Source organism: Tyto alba, unplaced genomic scaffold (assembly GCF_018691265.1).
Source record: "Tyto alba isolate M040663 unplaced genomic scaffold, T.alba_DEE_v4.0 Super-Scaffold_2, whole genome shotgun sequence".
NCBI lineage: Eukaryota > Metazoa > Chordata > Aves > Strigiformes > Tytonidae > Tyto > Tyto alba.
The window spans coordinates 48,775,904-48,793,467 of record NW_024881282.1 but is presented as its reverse complement, the minus strand read 5'-3'; the positions used below and the strand labels follow the sequence as shown (position 1 = coordinate 48,793,467).

General features: G+C 37.9%; 1 protein-coding gene across 1 annotated transcript in view; it reads right to left on the bottom strand.

The window, feature by feature from the left end:
- Positions 1–7,356, bottom strand: part of CAPS2 (calcyphosine 2) — a 30,051-nt gene extending 22,695 nt beyond the window's left edge. Inside the window, exons 1-5 of the mRNA XM_032999864.1 lie at positions 6,995–7,356; positions 6,426–6,532; positions 3,971–4,017; positions 3,193–3,238; positions 2,946–3,065 (exon numbers count right to left, since the gene is read on the bottom strand). Coding sequence (XP_032855755.1) covers positions 2,946–3,065; positions 3,193–3,238; positions 3,971–4,017; positions 6,426–6,503 — 291 coding nt within the window. The 5' untranslated portion in view covers positions 6,504–6,532; positions 6,995–7,356. The remainder of the gene's footprint in view (positions 1–2,945; positions 3,066–3,192; positions 3,239–3,970; positions 4,018–6,425; positions 6,533–6,994) is intronic.
- Positions 7,357–17,564: the final 10,208 nt, after the last annotated feature.

The window sequence follows — 17,564 nt, the reverse complement described above, 5'->3', positions numbered from 1 at the left end:
GAATTCTTCATATGCTGCCATTTTTAAATTTTAAAAGTGCACAGCCAAATGGTTTTACATCACTTTTAAAGAGAGAAGCCAAGATTCAGTGGTTCCATCCTTCAAGATAATGTTACAGTTCACCAAGATGGGAATTTTGACATTTGATTTTGGATGGCTGAAAGTTGTCTGATGGATGTTTTCAATCACTTCTAATACTCTTGGATAGCAGATGAGCATTAGTACTGGGACTTCCTTCCCTAGAACAACATCAGCTGGAAAGGCTAAGTGCCTTCCTAATTTTACGTCCACTTCAGCACTCTACTCAATGAAGGCTGGATCAGTAGAAACAGCAGGAATGACAGAAGGCCAAGATTACATTCTTCTTTCTCTCTCTGAATAACTAACACCTTCAATGTTTAAGTGATATTCCTTTAACACTAACAAAACTAAGACAGCCTTATCTAGCATCTCTACTTGACACATCTCATCTTACAACATCAGTCTAACAGTCCCAATCTAGAAAATAATTTCTCAAAAAGCCAAAAGATTTATGTTCTTGAAAGGGCAGCTTTCTCTTTCAAAAGAGGATCCACATCCCTTCACTGGTTAATTCCTGAATGATAAGACTATATTTAAATTATTCTTCCCAAAGTGACCTATTTTGGGAACATTTACTTACAGAGTCTGTTACTGAAGAAGCTGGAGCATATCTTGCTAAAGAATGCTCAGTCAGGACCCCAGAAGCAAGTAATGCAGAAATAAAGGTCGCTCAGAAGAATACGTTAAAATATTTTAGAACTGCTTGAAAATCTTCTCCAAAAAAAAAGGGAAATTTAAAAAAAAAAAAAAAAAAAGTCAGGCAAAAAGAGAGAGAGGGAGAATAAAAGAGGGTAAGTGAACAGAAGATACATTCCTGAACATTCAGCACTTCAGTATTTAAGACTTAATGAAGACAGAAGGAAAGCAAACAATAGATAAAGGAAAGCAGAGAAGAAAGGGAGAAAGACCCTGAGAAACAGACAAAGCCATACCAACTTTCTGTTAGCCTTCCAGCAGCTAGACAAAATTATATGTATGACCCTTATATTTTAAAAAAAATGGTAAAGCAAACAGTGAAATTATAGACATCCAGAATTAAAAAGACTATAGCAACTCAAGTATGTTTGCACTGCCCACTTACAATGCAGTACAGAGGAAAATAACCTATCTGTAGTTACATGTTTACAGTTGTGTCTTAAGACATGAGTAAATACATAAATACCTATGCTGGGCATATAGACATTCTGAGAAGTAGTACAGTCCGTTATTTAAAAAACACACACTTAACCATTTCAGTCCTTATTTAAATGCAGAACTTTTTTTCATGTTGAGAAAACATTTGTTTATATAGGGAACCATATAACATGATGATCTTGTCAGATTCACCTTCAGCTCCAGCCAGTGTGGAGTCCTGCCATGAGTCACTATATTATTTGTTTCAAGGGGCACAGGTTATATACAAATTAATAGTTATTTTTCCCTCTAGTTATACTTCTGTTTTAAAACACACTCATTAGAGTATTTCTTGGGTTTACGTAAGTTAAATATTTTTGAAATAATGGATTTTTAAACAGTGTATTTTCCAATTCTTCCAAAAAGAGATAACATTGATACTTTCCTGCACGCTAACCAAATAAAAATGTACCACTACTAGGAGGATTTTTACTATGATTATGTATGGTGCATGATTATGACAGAAAATAATCACATAGATAGCACTGTTCCTGAATAACCACGTAGGTAGCATTCCTGAATTAGTTTAAATATATAGGAACTACAAACAGAAGACTACTGTTTGCAGTACTTCAGCATTTTCCCTTTAATTATCACATTCGAAACACTCAAAATACTGAAGGAATGACAGCAGATTAAAAATAGTCTCTCCAATAAGCTAGTTCCTGTCATGCAAAATAAAACATATTACATTTTCAGACCATATACTATAGTGCTCTACTACTGAACTGCTAACGTGTATATTGTTCAGTGTATATTTTTTCAACTACTTTACCTCTATTTTCTTCTGACAAGATTTTTTAGACACCCATTTAACCTAAAGGAAAAGAGAAATTAAATATATATCAATGATCACAAAAAATTGTCACATTCATTTTTTCAATTTAATTTTGATTTAAGCGTTCAAAGGAAAACTTTTCCTGCATTCAGGGAACTGTAAAAACTGAGTAATTAAATTAATTTTTAAAATTGTTATAGTGCATATTGATCCTGAACAGTGGTGTACTGTACTATAAACCAGAATGTTAGCATCTGGACTACTGATTTTCCTTACAAAGCACCTAAGATTAGTGGTGATTAAGTTTCTTAGTCATCCAGGGAAAAAAATGCTGATAGGTGATCAAGAAATTTTAACAATAAAAGTGCTCTGACAAATTGAACGTAGTTTAAGGGTCCTGTTTTAAAGACAAGAGTCTTAAGAAAATCCCTATAAAATGGATGCATGTAACTCCAAAAGTTCCATATTATTCTTCCATATAAATAATACTTACTGTTTGTAAACTTGGGGTTTGTCTTCAATCATACACTTACGGACTACTATCGATATTATTTTTCTAAGTTCTACTTTGTTTAGAAAGATAAACCTAAAGTTACATGATACATGAAAAGTAGTACATTTTTCAGTTTCTTAATAAAGCTAGCTATTAATGTATCTGTTCAAAAAATGAGTACAATTAAAAGGATGAGTGTATCAACCAACAAAGAAGAGCTGAAGTATTTAAGAAAATAGGATCTTTCAAATAGTCTAGAAGTTTCTCAGTAAAAAGTACTTTGCCAAAAATATTTTGGACAAATAGCACTTGGAGATATAAGTTTAACCAAAACTATAAATTGTACAATAAAGCTAAGTATGCTTTTCTAAATAACTGCTAGAGGGACATTTTTAAATATACTTGTAGCAGCAGACTGACCTGTTGACCCTGATGATTCTGTGCATGTGGTGTTTGTAATGACATTCTCCAGTCTGAAGATAAATCTAGAGGGCATGTATGAGTATAACTCCCACTGTATGGTATATAGGAGTCCCCATCCTAAAATTACAGAAAAAAATCCAAAGGACAAACAATCATAATTGTTTTATACTGAGTGATATTTTTATAAACTCCTGCAACACATGAATTCTAAAAATTATTCAAGACAAAATTAATTTATAATTACCTCTTCATCAGAATCTCTCAGCCTCCCTAGATCTAGGCATGGCACCCTGTAGGAAGTTAAAATGATTTTAATAGCAATACATTCTCTTATTTTTCAACTACAGTAAAAGCAAACTTCCTAATAGTTGTTACTATTATTAGCTCATCCACAAAAATTTCCCTGCTATGAACAGTTTCACTGCAACTGGAGATGGCCTACTTGTCAAATCCCTGTTAGCCCCTCTTGCATCAACTCAGGAACTGGCCACTGAGGTTTTCCTCATCCCCAGTTGCAGAGTACCCTGGCAGCCGCAAAGGACCCCACAAGGTCCTTCTTCACTCCCAGCAAGCCCATCCTGACTTCTCTTCACTCCCCAAGAAAAACAGCTGCAACAAGACCACAAATCAGGGGTGCCTTATTCCTGCCTTCTACAGCAGGTCTGTGCAAACATCCCTCTATACTCAGTCACCAGAGAGGCAATAGCTCCTTGGAATCCAAATCTTCCAGACTTTTTGGAAGAGACCAACACATTGGAAGTCAACTGTACTTCAGTATTTTTATTCTGTTTAAAAAAAATGAAAACATCTCCAATTCATCTAATGTTAAGCTCAACCAAATGTAAATTAACTTAATTCAAATGTAAATAAAGCATCAAATATTCTACTCTAAATATAAATCATAGAAAACAAACCTATGATGATAAATTTCATGGAACACTGAGTTACATATCTATACGAATACAAATGCATTGTAATAATGCACAATTAAACAAACTGGTCAGAAATAGAAGCAGACTTACTCTGGTGGGCGAGGACCATGAGTAGCCTGTGTATCTGGTCTCCAGCCCTGAAAGAATGACACATTATTACATACCTACAGGGATTGGGATTAAAATATATAGGTAACTCTTTCAATTTCCCCTGGAATATTTAAAATCAATGCCTCAAAGCACCTGTCTGATATATTTGACTGAGATACTACTAACAAAGGGACAAAACAAAAACTTTCCAATGAAAGCTGATTCTTACATATCATGAGACTAGAAGACTGAATATTCATCATGACAGAAAGATTTCCAGCCATTAAGAACTCAGAATCCTGATAGTATCCACATGAATACTGTATGAATAATGCATTAAAAGTAATCCACGTTCCTGAGATTGTACAATCACTGCTCACAAGGTTTTAGGTCACATTGACCTTGTTGGTTGGGAACCAACCCCCCCAGCCAACCCTTAAACCAAAGCCACAATACCGACAGCCAGGTGGCTCATGTGGACCTAGCTTATATCTCAAAGAAGCCCTGATACTTGGTGTAACTATCATCTGAGTTTTAGTATAGCAGCACATGATGATGACCAGGAGCTTGTGCAATCACACTGTTTACTTTGCATGACTGTGTACCACACAGATCTCCAAACTCAACTGAGCAAGAAAAAAACCACTTAAGCCTAAGGTCCATCTAGCCCGCTATGGCCTTCTGAAAACAGCCAACAGCAAATCCCTAGGGAAGACTGTTTGACTGGGGCAAGCACACAGTAACAATTCCCACAACAGGCCTTCCAATCTGAAAAAAAAAAAAAAAAAAAAAAAAATGTGGCTATGGGATGTTCTGAACCAGGGCCAGCATCTTTGTTTTCACACTCTTCAGCTCAGAGCTCACAGCATCACAGTCTGAACTGAGCAGACATCCTATTTCCAGCGGCGGACTAACACTTGCACGATTTGAGAGCTGTCACAAAACCATAACTCCTTTCTTGCCACACACCCTTGTAGCCTGCTCCTGAAAAAGAAGTTCACAGTTCAGCAACACTACCCTCTAGTGCCTTCAAAAATGGGTATTCGGGTTTTAAAAAAATAATGTCGCTCTCCGGTAAGGTCGCACATAATAAACACCACCACCTTGTGGTCAAGTATGTAATAAACCACTAAGAAATCCAACACAATCTGTGTTACTCTTAAAACTAAATGCAATCCATTAAAACACAAGTATATAATTTTTCTGTACCATTTCAACTGTGATAAGATAAAGAACATACCACATTCTATATGTTAAAGTCTTAGTGTAATTCATTTTCCAGAAGTCACTGAATCAGGAAGAAAGCAAACAAAAATCATTCTGATGACTGTTCACGTTTACAGGATGAAGCACATAGTTTCGAGCTAATTTTAACCTATGATTTATTTTTGCAAGCCACCTAGAATCACATGGACTAAGGAGTCTAAATTTGGAAAACAAGGGGCACGAGAAAGACAAAAAAAAAAGGGATGAGCTATTAGAGAAAAACATGGACTTTTCTTTTGCAACCTACACTAAATGCCCCAAATGTTCTTGCTATGCAGAGATATTTCATTCTCAAAAGACTGGTTAAAAGGTAATGTTATAACATTGATGTGATATTGTTCACAAAAGTCCTTTTTCAATCCAAATCAAACAAAAAAGGAAACCAGCAATTTGGCAGCAAACTCCAAGAATTCCTAATGGGGTCATCCAACAAATAAGGAAGTTAAACGGGTGCTTGGGGGCTGAAGGAAGATTACCAATTAACTTTACTTCATGAACATAAGTACACAGTATCTGTGAGAAAAATCAACTGTTATTAACAATATTAATATTTACCTTAGCTGTAATGTAAAACAATGGCCTCCAGAATTCAAGGTCGTATTTGTACTGATCAGGCTTTCTAAAGTTAGCCTAAAAGTTTCTGCTACAGTGATCTTGTAAGGGCAGCACACCTACCTTATCTCAAAACACAGACTAATAGGAATACCTGGAAAACAAAATTCCCCTTCATACTGAGTGCAAAGCACTGAGATTCATTTTACACATCAATCTGAAATCATGACTTTTGAAATTATGTTTTGGGGGTTGCTTTACTGCTGTCTTACAAAACAAAAACATAGGCACACCTGTTACCAGTTTCACCAACAGCCTAAGACCGCACACAGTACAGGTTGCCTCTGTTGCTCCTAATTGAAAGCACTAGTTAATTCCTGAGTTCTCCACATCCCAGTTAAGTACCCAGAATATCAGTTGGTTCAGCACAGCTGTTTTTATTGGAAATTCTCACTTTCATCTGAGAAGCTGTCATACTAAACTATCACTTTCTAACAAAAATAATTTCTTTAAAAGTTTCCTTCTCTACAGAATGCATTATAACCTCAAACTAAGAATCTTCTGAGTTATGATTAAAGTATTTGTTAAAATGTCAAAGTAAGAAAGGAAAACAACCATAAGCCTGTCATTGACATACCTGATGTTTCTTTCCCATCGATGACAGCTGAGCCTGCCTTCGAGGGGATGCAGCAACTCCTTTAACTCCCAAATCCATGCAAATTCAATGACAGCTTTCAGAATAAACTGAAAAACAGAAAAGGCTATTGAGAAAATCATGTAGTTTTTACAAGTACTTCTGGGGAAAAAAAAAATAAAAATCATTGCATTAGAAAGAATGTGTCTATCACCAATAACTTGCATATTGTCCTCAGCAAGCTATGAAATGTTGCTGGCTTCCCTTTTTCACTGCCTCTTAACTTTCAGTCTTTCTTTACTAATGCTCACCCAGATTCCCGTTCAAATTTGCACCTTTGCCTCCAGCTTAACTCTCTCTTTCCCTTACACTTCTTGATACCGTCTCAATACCAGTACTGCTAATTTGCTACCCCTTGACAACATCGAACCTTTCTTACTCCTCACAGCCGCTCCCCGGCTCTCAGCTGCCCCGTGCCCTGGGACCAGCTATTTTCAGGAAGACGCGAGGGCCCCCCGGGCCCACAGCCAGCCCCCCCCGAGCTCCAGAGCAACGCTTTGTCAGTACGCTACCTCCTGCTTCGCCGGTTTCTTCCTCGCACCCAGTTCTGAACCAAAAGCCTACCGCTTCTTTCCTAGAAATCAGACTCGCCGTCCACAACAGTTTTCAACTCGCCGTCCACAGCAGCTCTACCTACTGAGCAGGTCTAAACGCCCAAGTATCCTTCCCTTCCCCACGCAGGGCCTGCTCCAAGGCGGCCGCGCAGCTGCTCACGGGTGGGACGGCCTCCCAGCCGTACCCCCTTTCTGCGGGCACCCAAAACGAAGAGCAGCCGCCTTCACACAAACGTAGCATCCTCCCACCGGGAGGCACGGGGTGGGGGAAAGAGGCGCTGTGATGTTGAACGCGCCGCAATCACTTCAACACAAGCAACCGTGCAACAAGGGGAGAAATAAACGTGACGGGCTCAGGCAGCTCCGTGGAAACGATGTATTTTCCCCTGGGGCAGAGGCCCCGGGCTCCCGGGTGGGTCTCAGCAGAGCAATCGCACCAAGAGGGCGCAACAGCCCCACGCACGGCTGGTGGAAAGGAAAGGGCCCACCCCCACGCGTCCCCACGGTAACCACCCCCCATCCCCCACACACCCCCCCCCACCCGTTGTCACGGCAGTGGCAGCCCCGCCCGGCCGCCCTAGTCTTTGTCTTGCTGAAAGGTGAAAGCCACAGCAGTGGTGATTCAAACACCGCCCGAGGCAGTGAAATCGCGCGGGGAAGAAAGTGACCAGCAGCAGCGGGAGAAGCCGGGGAGGCAGCAACACCGACCGCCGTCCACGGCAGCTCCCCGGGAGAGCGAGCGGCGCAGCCACCCACGGGCAGCAAGCGCCGCCGGCCCGCGTCCCCTTCCCTCCTTCCCTCTGATCACGTTTGGGCTTGGAAATCAGTTCCAGTTCACTTCAGTTGGCCTTGTGAGTCATCTCGGAGGACAGCTTCGCTGCAGTAATGGTTTTCTTAAACAGTATCAGTTCTCCTGAATGACCAGACCTACATCACTGCTTTTTGAAAATCAAATTGTGTCCGAGTACCAGTTCCGATTCATTCATTCATTCTATCTTGGGGGAAAAAACTCTCACCTTTTGAGAAACAAAACTTTTTGACCAATCAGTTTTCCAAAATCAGGCAAAATCCCACTTATTACAAAACTACTAATACACTGGTGCTAAAGATGTATTTCTGGATGCTGCTACCTCCAAGCCTGTGTGATCTATTTTTAGAACCAAAGACACATCATGTTTCTACACAAGAATGAACAATTCATTTTGTCTCAGTGAGTGACATAGTAATAGTTTTGGTCCCTTTAACTACAGCACATGTCCTCCATAAAAACAAATCAGCATGTTATCTTCCTGTAAGAATAAAGATGGCAAAAGAATTCAGGCACTATAACTGGTCTACTTACAAGCTACACAATTATAAAACAGAAAATTTAGCAACATTGTACTGTCAGACTGTTTTCCCAATTAATGGGGTTATCACAAAGGACACAGGCACCACGTTAAAGAGATAGGCTTATTTTACTTCAGTTTAAAGCAGCAGAAAGAATAAGCAAGGTAATGCACCAAATCGTTTAAGCAAGGTAATGCGCAAGGCAGTTACGAAATTAGGCAATGCATCCAGTGCTTACTATGCCAGACAAGTCATAGTGATTAAGACAGACACATCACCAATTGCCCTCACATTTTACCATCATCCAGATCCATGCTTCAGCTGGGGAGCCCCATTACAGAGAAGGACTGGAGAGTCTTTCTCAGCAACTGCAAAGCCCTACGCATTGCATCCCCCCGTAGGTGTGGTCTCCATCTTCACTGAGAGGGTCCTGCTTTTATACAGGTTAACAAACAAATCTGTACATCTCTCTATATGACAAAATGCACAGGAGCCACCTGGTGGATTGGCTTGCCCTCATCATCCTCTGCTGGAATTATTCCCCAGGCTTGGCCAGGGCTCAAAGGGCAACCAAGGCAGTTTGTGTACTCAGCCTTGGTATAGCATGTTTCTAAACTAGGAAAGGTCAATATATTCCCATATTTTTTTTCTAAACTACCTATCCCACTAATAAGATATTCTATCCAAGCTACATATTCCGCTAATGATTAGACACTGATAGAACGTTTGGTTGTGAGGTTCATCTAGAGGGCAACTTTGGCTCAAGGCCTGTTGTTCAGGTCTTAGTACTCCACAGACCTACCTCGAATGTAATTCCTGTCATTAAGTGGTGGCGGTTCCACAGGTATGTGCACTAAGTGAACAAGATTAAGTAGAAAATAAAGGTATAGGCAAAAATGATTCTGGCAAAAGAAAAAAATGCTTTTCTTAACACTGACCTAAAACAGCCACTATCAAGTTGGCATAATGTATTGAAAAAGGAACACCTCCCCAAGCCCCACAGTTCTTGAATGATACACAGCAATACCTCTGTTAATACTGATACAAGAAAAAGTGTATTACAATGAATTAAAAGGCCAGATTCTACGGTGTTCAAAAAAATATGAAACAGGGATATAGTACTAATGGGTATCAATCAATTATTAGGTAGCTGCCGAGTTCAGCCAGTGACAGGTTGACATAAGGTTTAAATTGACATACAATACTATACATCATTCCCAAGGAAACAGCAAACTCAAAGATAATTATTTTTAAATAGTGTCTGTGGCTAAATTTCTCTCTCCAAATGAAGAAACTTGACTATGAACGCACCTCTAAGACTTACCCCACACTGCTTTTCATTCCCCTCCCAGAGAAAAGTTTTCCACAAAGAGCTAAATTCATCAGTGCATGCTCTTTAATGAAAAGTCACGGTTCAAGTGCCACCACACTTACTAGTTACAAAACACTTATGAAACATCTATTCTTTATAGTCTTAGTTACAAGATATTCTAATATTTCAGTGAAGCATCAGATATAATTACAGTGCATTATATACAGAGTACAGAAATATTTCTTTAGGAAAAAAAATAAATAGAAAAAAATATGTAAACATCCCGAGTGAAATTCTGCTGCCACTGAAGTCACTTACAGAACCATCATAAATATGAGCACAGGCAGTATTTCACCCCTCTTTTTAAAGCATATAGCAGTGCACATAACTTCACTCAAAACAGTTTAAAGTGCATACAACATTATAAAAAAAAATAATTCATAAGCTTTTGAAAGTTTTGCATATACAGATTTCATTCATATCTATTACGTCTCCTCAACCCGATCTCTTCTGATTCAATGGCATCTTTGTTTATCATTTCTTGGTCTTCTACCACCTCTGGCTCAAACTGATGTACTTCATTTTCATCATATAATTCATGCTCTTCTATTTTGTAAGCACTATCAATATCCTCAAGCAAATCTTCATTACTGTCATCTTCTCCGTCATCCATTTCCTTCTCTTGAGAATGTTCAGCAAATGACTGAATGAGATCTTCAAGTTTCTCATTACAAATGTGGCTGACATCTTATAATTCACCCCAAAAAAATCAAAAGGAAAGTACAAATTACTAGAAAGGCTCCAAATTTCAGGGTCAGTTTAGAAGTAGAATATTTTTTTTTTATTTATTTTTTATTAAGACTCCACTAATGCAAAAATTCCCCAAATTTCTAGTGAACCAACCTTAACATTTAATATTTCTCTGGGACTACTATGCCCTTCTTGGAAGTCTCCAGTTAAAACTAATATACAATTTGCTGTTTAGTACTTTATGCAAGCATTACCCACAGCCTCAGAGGTCCCCATCTACAAATCCTCAGACTAAAGTTAGTCCAATACTGACAGACTGCTTAGGAACTCAAGAAGCCTGTTTAAACAAAGCAGAACATAACTGCGTGGTCTATCCGAGTTCAACGTCTTTTAGTACCTATTCTTAAAAAAAAAAATCATGATGTATCAAAAACTTGAAATTAGATATACGTCAAACAGGAAGAATAGTACTCCTCCAGAATAAAATTAATTTTACACACATTACATAAGATGCAGGAACTAAACATTATTATCGGAAGATCTGTTTATCCTTTCAAAATATAAACTAGTTATCTATCCTGCTGGAAATCAAAGTACCTTTCATCTTGTTTTCTGATTTATCCAATCCACTTTCTTTCATCAGTCGTCTAATTGATTGGAGCTGTGTCATTATTTCATCTTTCTGCTCACAAGCTAAAGCATTAACACTAGAAAAAAAGACAGATGTCAACAGCTGAAAGATTACCTTGCAAGTGAGTGCTTGATCATAATGCACAAGACTGCGGTATTTCCTTCCATGGATGAATACCATAGTTAAAGTTAGCAGCACGTTTAGGTCAAGCTTTTCTTTGACAACTATCTCTTGAAAAGTGGGGAGCCACCACATATACCTACTGAATAATCTAATCACCGAGTTCTAACATTGGAGCTCCAGTGGCCAAGGCTGAGTAATGACTACTGAAAGAAACAATTATCCAAAGTAATTTTACTTTTAGTACAGCAAAGCCTAATACAGAAGTTTACAGTTTAGAGGCTTTCTTCTTTTATTTCAGATTTTGTTTACTCTCTTTCCTCTCCATCACTACTAGAAATTTGCTAGGCAAACTGATCAGTGAATTTGCTGCTTAATAGTTCAAAAGTACACTAAAGGAACAATCATGAAATTCTGCACGTTTTAAGCTAGGCTTCATGAAGGATGTCAGTCTACAGAAAATGGACTGAATGGATATTTATTTCTAGTAGACAGGTAAGGGCCTACCTTCTTAAGAACATCTCTAAAATTCCCTTGTTACACTACAACAGAGAAGTTATTTTTCCCAGAACACACACAATCACTTAACACGTTCACTTCAAAACACAAAAATAAGCAGCTATACCTTGATAATTAGTTTGGTCTTCTAATTATATCAAAAGGAAGAAACTCTTTCTGCTACCAGAAATCTAACTCCCACACAGGCTTTTAAATGCCACTGAGCTCAAGTGTTTTTTTCAGTATTAAGTCTCCTCTGTCAATATTAAAGTTTAACTTGTTAAACCACAGTAATGCGATCGTAAGTCTGAGCTTTTGCATTTATGTTTGGTGAACAAGAGACAGGAGGTGTCTGTGGATCGCAAATTGCGGAAGAGATACTACCTGCAAAAGGCCATAGAAACAGTAAGCAATTAAAGAAGGTTCTTAAACACTGTTCCTTACCTACATATAAGGAACTTTTTAAGAACTATTTGTTAACATTTTGGAGGATTTAAATTTACAGAAAACAATACTGAGATGTTTTAGAAACACTCACCAGTTTGACAGTGGATCCAGCTGAGTCAATAAAGAATTTAACATTTTCTCTGTCTGTGCTAGATGCTGCTCCAGTTCTAAAAGCTGATGCTCTAACAAAAAACAAAAGGGGGAAAAAAAATAAAGAGGGGGACGAGGGAGGGCAGGAGAAAGAGCATTGTAAGAAATTTATTTACAATATCAAAAGGATATTAATTTATACTTTTAGTTGGGCAGATTCAAAACCAGGAAGTTTTATTCTCTACAAAATTCTAGAACATGAAAAGGGAGTGGCGGGGTTAAGGACAGAAGCCTTACTATATGTGACCAGAAGTCCTTCACATCCAATAACCTGTTTGCAGCAGTGCCCAAACAGCGCCCAAACACCTTGGCAGAAACTGAGCAGGAATGTGGCTCTCACCTTCTCAGCCTCAAAAACTATGCAGTTCCAAGACTTCCTGAGGTATAAGTAATGTATTTATACTTAATATACTGTCATGAATTTGCCCACTCACACTTCACAAATATATTTCACACTTAATGCACTAGAACTGTGAGAAGTAACTCCTCCTCAAGCACTTTGAAGAAAAAAGAATGCAACACAAAAGGATTGTGAGTAGGCAGTGTAGCAAATCATTGCTGAACCTGATTACAGATCTGGTGTACAGAGACACCAAAAGAGGCTGCTACTTGTTTAATTAACTAAAAACGTGTCTACACAAGGGGCAAAAGAAGTATGAAAACAGCTCAAATTTGATGTACAATAACTTTTTCTCCAAAGGAAAGCCCACTTCTTGGCACGTGCAGAATAGACTGAATCAGACAGTCAAGAGTACTCTGTATCATGAAGAAAAAGATGGTAGAGTTTATTCTGTCTCTTCTATAAACATTCAGTGTTTTTTGACAGGTCTCTAATCTGGTCTAAAAATTCAACAGTCTCTATAATTATTTATCCATGCTGTTCCACTATCACCACAGTTCAATTCTAAAGTAGATCATTATATCCTTTTTCAATACCCTAATAATCTAAAGATTATATCCTAGTTAAACATCCTATTCTATTGAAGAGAACTAAACAGGTCTTAAGTGAAAAAAACATCAGATATTAAAAGGCAGAGAATCATACTATATTACTATAGCTGTTTTAAATAATATTACCATCTGGAGTTTTCAAACCTCTAACAAGTGTTTCAAATAGAGTAACACAGTGGTTTTCTGTAGGTTCCTAACTGCACTTGAGTAACTTTAAAGACTGCTCTTGTTTAGCTATACTGCATAAACAAAAATATGTAGCTTTGTTCCAGCAGGGATTACGCATTTTTTGGTGAACATATGCATTCTGAATGGCTATCTTACCCGTTTCCTTTGCCTTGTCTTCTGTACTTTTTTCCTTTTTGGAGAGACTTTCTTCATGTGACTTCATCTTTAATAAATACAATCGTATTAAAATAATTCAGCACTATTTTTATATTAAAAATAAAAATGCATTTACAAATTTACTGAAATTAAGCATCAAGCATAAAAATGTGCTCCATCGATTAAATTTTTTTCTGCCATACCTTCTTCCTATCTTAAACACTTCTGATTTTAAGCAATGACAACATGATTGACAGAAGTTGTAAAAGAAAGCAGTTGCTATTTCAACTCCAGTTTTCAAAAATGAACAGAAGGAACCTTCTAGGTTACTGAGTCCAGTCTCCGACCATTAACCAGGAGGTAAAAGCTCTTTCTTAGAGTAACAAAGATGCTATTATAAGAATATGTATATTTCAATCCCACAAGTGCATCTCCTACTATAAATAATACATATCAAGACTGATATTTAAAAAAAACCAACAAAACAATAATGAAGGAGAACATATGATCAGTTAATTTACTAATGACAGAAAAGGTATCACATTTCATGGATAAAAGTCTATGTTGCATCTGCATGACCAAATGAGAAGTCCAAATAAAAGGTCTAGATTATTTGCTATTCTAATTGCTAATCTTAGACTATTACTCTGCAGGAGTCGTCCGTCTCCTTCCCATACTCAATCTCATTCTGAAGAATGGAAAGGGAGTGAAATACTGATAAGTCTTAAGTTACAGCCTCAGGTAACAGCACTGTTTAGGTTCTCAGATTCTTATTTGGAGGCAGGGAGGAAGTGTAAGATTCTCACTTCTTTAAATGTCTAAAAAAAGATAAATCAGAATCCTTCTTAAGGAAGAATCAGATATGCTACAATTTTAACTTTGGAATTCACATTCAAAGACAAAACGAGCAAGAAATGGCTTTTGGACAACCTATACATGGGCTCAGAATCAGGAGGGATTAAAAAAAAACAGTTATGTTTCCTTCTAATTACAATAACTTCATGTTTTTCTTATGGCTTACCTTAAGAAATTTGTATGCTGCAAACACTCCCACTCCAAGAGCATACAACGGCATGAGGGTGAATGCTAACTCTCTACCATTTCCTCTTGTTCTCTCACTCTTTATCTCTTTTTCCATTGCATTTCTCATCTGCTGAATACTCTGATAAGTATTACTGTCAGGATTTCCTGGATTCAGGTGAACTTGATGAACTGCCTGAGGACTACCTTAAATAATTGAGAGGAAGAAGACAAAGTTAGAAAGGAAATTAAGAGTCCAATTAGTTTCACAACTGGAATTAAATTGTTTTCTTCTTGTGTGACCATCTTTGTTCAACACTCTTCCAAGACGTTGTGGTCAGCCCTGCATCCAAATAAAGTTACCAAAAGAAATATTTTTTAAATCACTCTTTCATCAATAGAATGCAAAGTTAAATCTAGATAGCAAAGATTTTCAAGCTAAGTTCCTATGTTTCTTTAAGATACAAGTTTAAAGTTTCTTCCCTCACAGCAACATTGGCAAACCCACAGCAAACCACAGAAATGTAGAAGTAACAAGAAACAACTTAAATCTTGAAATTAAGGCATACTCAACAAAACTATCATTAATGCCAAGAACAGTAACAAATTAATATTTTTCCTCTGTAGCAAAGAAAGGAGTTAAGTACAAAGTGAATTGTCTAGTCCCAGAAAAAAAAGTTCTGTTGAAATACACATGCTGCTGTGTTGCTGCTTTCATTTTGACAGTAAATTGTTATGTGGATATTTCCACGGGCTCAGAAGTGCTGTAGCCCTGCAAATCAAAGATTTAACAGATAAAGATTACACAATAGCAGAGAGATGCAACCTTGGAAGTCTGAAGTATTTTTGCATGTAATTTGCCTGCCAGAACAGGGAGCGGATGAAAGAACAGCCAGTGTCATTGCTTGACTTAGGAATTAGGTTATTTGGTAGTTAAATCTGGGGTTCATGGGACATACACATGAGAAACTGGGCTATCAGCTAAAGAATGCAGATGTTTGCAGAGACAGACAGCAGGTGATCCAGGGGTGGGGTGTGTGAAGTTTTACACTGATGTCTCAACTGACTGCCTAGTCTTATACTTTAAAATCCCTTTGAATATGTAATTCATCATAATTTAATATATCAGAACCAAGCAGGGGTAAAACAAGATTCATATTCTATAAAAACTCCTAAACAAAAGACCGTTATGCAAATCACTCTTTGTCAATTAATACTAGAACAGTGGCATTTCACGAGTTTACAGTAACCTAACTCAAGTGTGCAGGAGACAGCCACAACCAGGTAGAGAAAAAAAAGAAATTAACATAAATTACAACTCCCAGTGAAACAACTGTTTGGCTACAGCTTCTTCCAAATACAAGAGAAAAAGGAATGTAATTCTGCTAGCCTAGGCTGGTTGGTACTTTGTGGTAAGAGATCTTGAACAGTGTTTTAGAATTGTCTAATATGAAGTAGCCAGAAGTTTTCCAGCCCTCCAGGGATGGCCCTGACTGTAGCGATGTCTACTATCAGCTCTGCAGTCAAGTCGTGCCAGGCATTACTGCAAGTTCTTCCACATGTAATTGATCAGTCTGCAACATGCACATTTGGAGTAGATCTTTTATCTGTACATTTGCTCACTGGAACTCAAAATACAACTGGACAGTTACACACAAAAAAAATTAAACTGATTAAATTAGCTTCTACAAGCAGGGCTTAAGCTATCTTAATCATTTAATGCAAGTTCAGGCAGACATTCTCAACACAAGCAGGTTTAGACTTACTAAAACTACACTAACTAATCTGGAAACTACATTTCATCTTACATATAGTTTTCCTCCTTTCAGACTGTTTCCCATTGATTACTAGTTTTAAGTTTGCACTTGCTCTTTTTTCCTTACTTTCAGTTCTACTCGTTTTTAATGTAATTGAAGACATTTACTAAAATACCTAATAGCACAGATGAAGAAAATTCCATGGGTGATACAAGTAAAAAATGTGGTCAAGGAAAACAACACCTTCCTGGCACTGAGGAGGGATGTTGAACCGTAACCGAGTCCAGTGCCTTGCACCAAATTTATCCCATGAAAAAAACAGCAGAGTGAGTTACTGGCCAAACAGGAGAAAATAACAACCCAGACAGGTGAGAACTGCAGATTGGCCTGAAATTTATTTTACACAGTGCTGGGTCAATACATCAGTAGAATCACAGGCATCTTAAGTGTTGCTTCTTTCAAGGTTTGGTTTTAAAATAATTTGATCTGTAGGAAATGACAGCTACCATATAAATTAAAAGAAATCAATGAAAACAGGCCAGGCTAGAGCATATGAAGTACAGTAAATTTTATGTCAGTTGGGAAGAATGTGGCAGCAGCTCAAGCCTCACTTTTTTCTGCCTCCTGGGGAAAAGCACAGACACATAATTTGGAGGATTACGGCAACTATCTATCTCTCGGTTTACAATGCATTGGAAAGCATCATCAGTGAATCACAAAGCAACTTCAGGAAAGCAGGTTTTTTGTTATTTTCCAAAATGAAAGTGGCCCTTTGGACCTTGAGCTAAATCCTCAGCCACGTAAGCTGACATAGCTTAACATATATTTACACCATTCAAGCTTTAACAAGCAGCAAGCTCTCTAGCCCATTCAGTGATATCTTTTCTAAACAAACATGTTGGACTCTTTCCAATACACTACCTGGCAAATCTCACGCGATTCCGTGCTAATGTTTACCAACAGTAACACTTGGCTACCTTATTGCAATTCTAACACGCACAGTGATTTTCTTTTTTTTTCTTCTGACACCTTACAGCAACTCCCTCACCTGTTAAGAGTAACTAACTATAAACCCTGCCGGCATTATTCCTTAAAGTGCCCCGATAAAACAGGCTGCCAGTAACAGGGTGTAACCTGCACTTAAAAGTAATTTTCTTCAGGCAACGCTGACCGAACTCAAAAGAGCGATGAAGCAGAACAGCAGAGCACAGAAGGGAGGTTGGGGGTGTGGGGGGGACA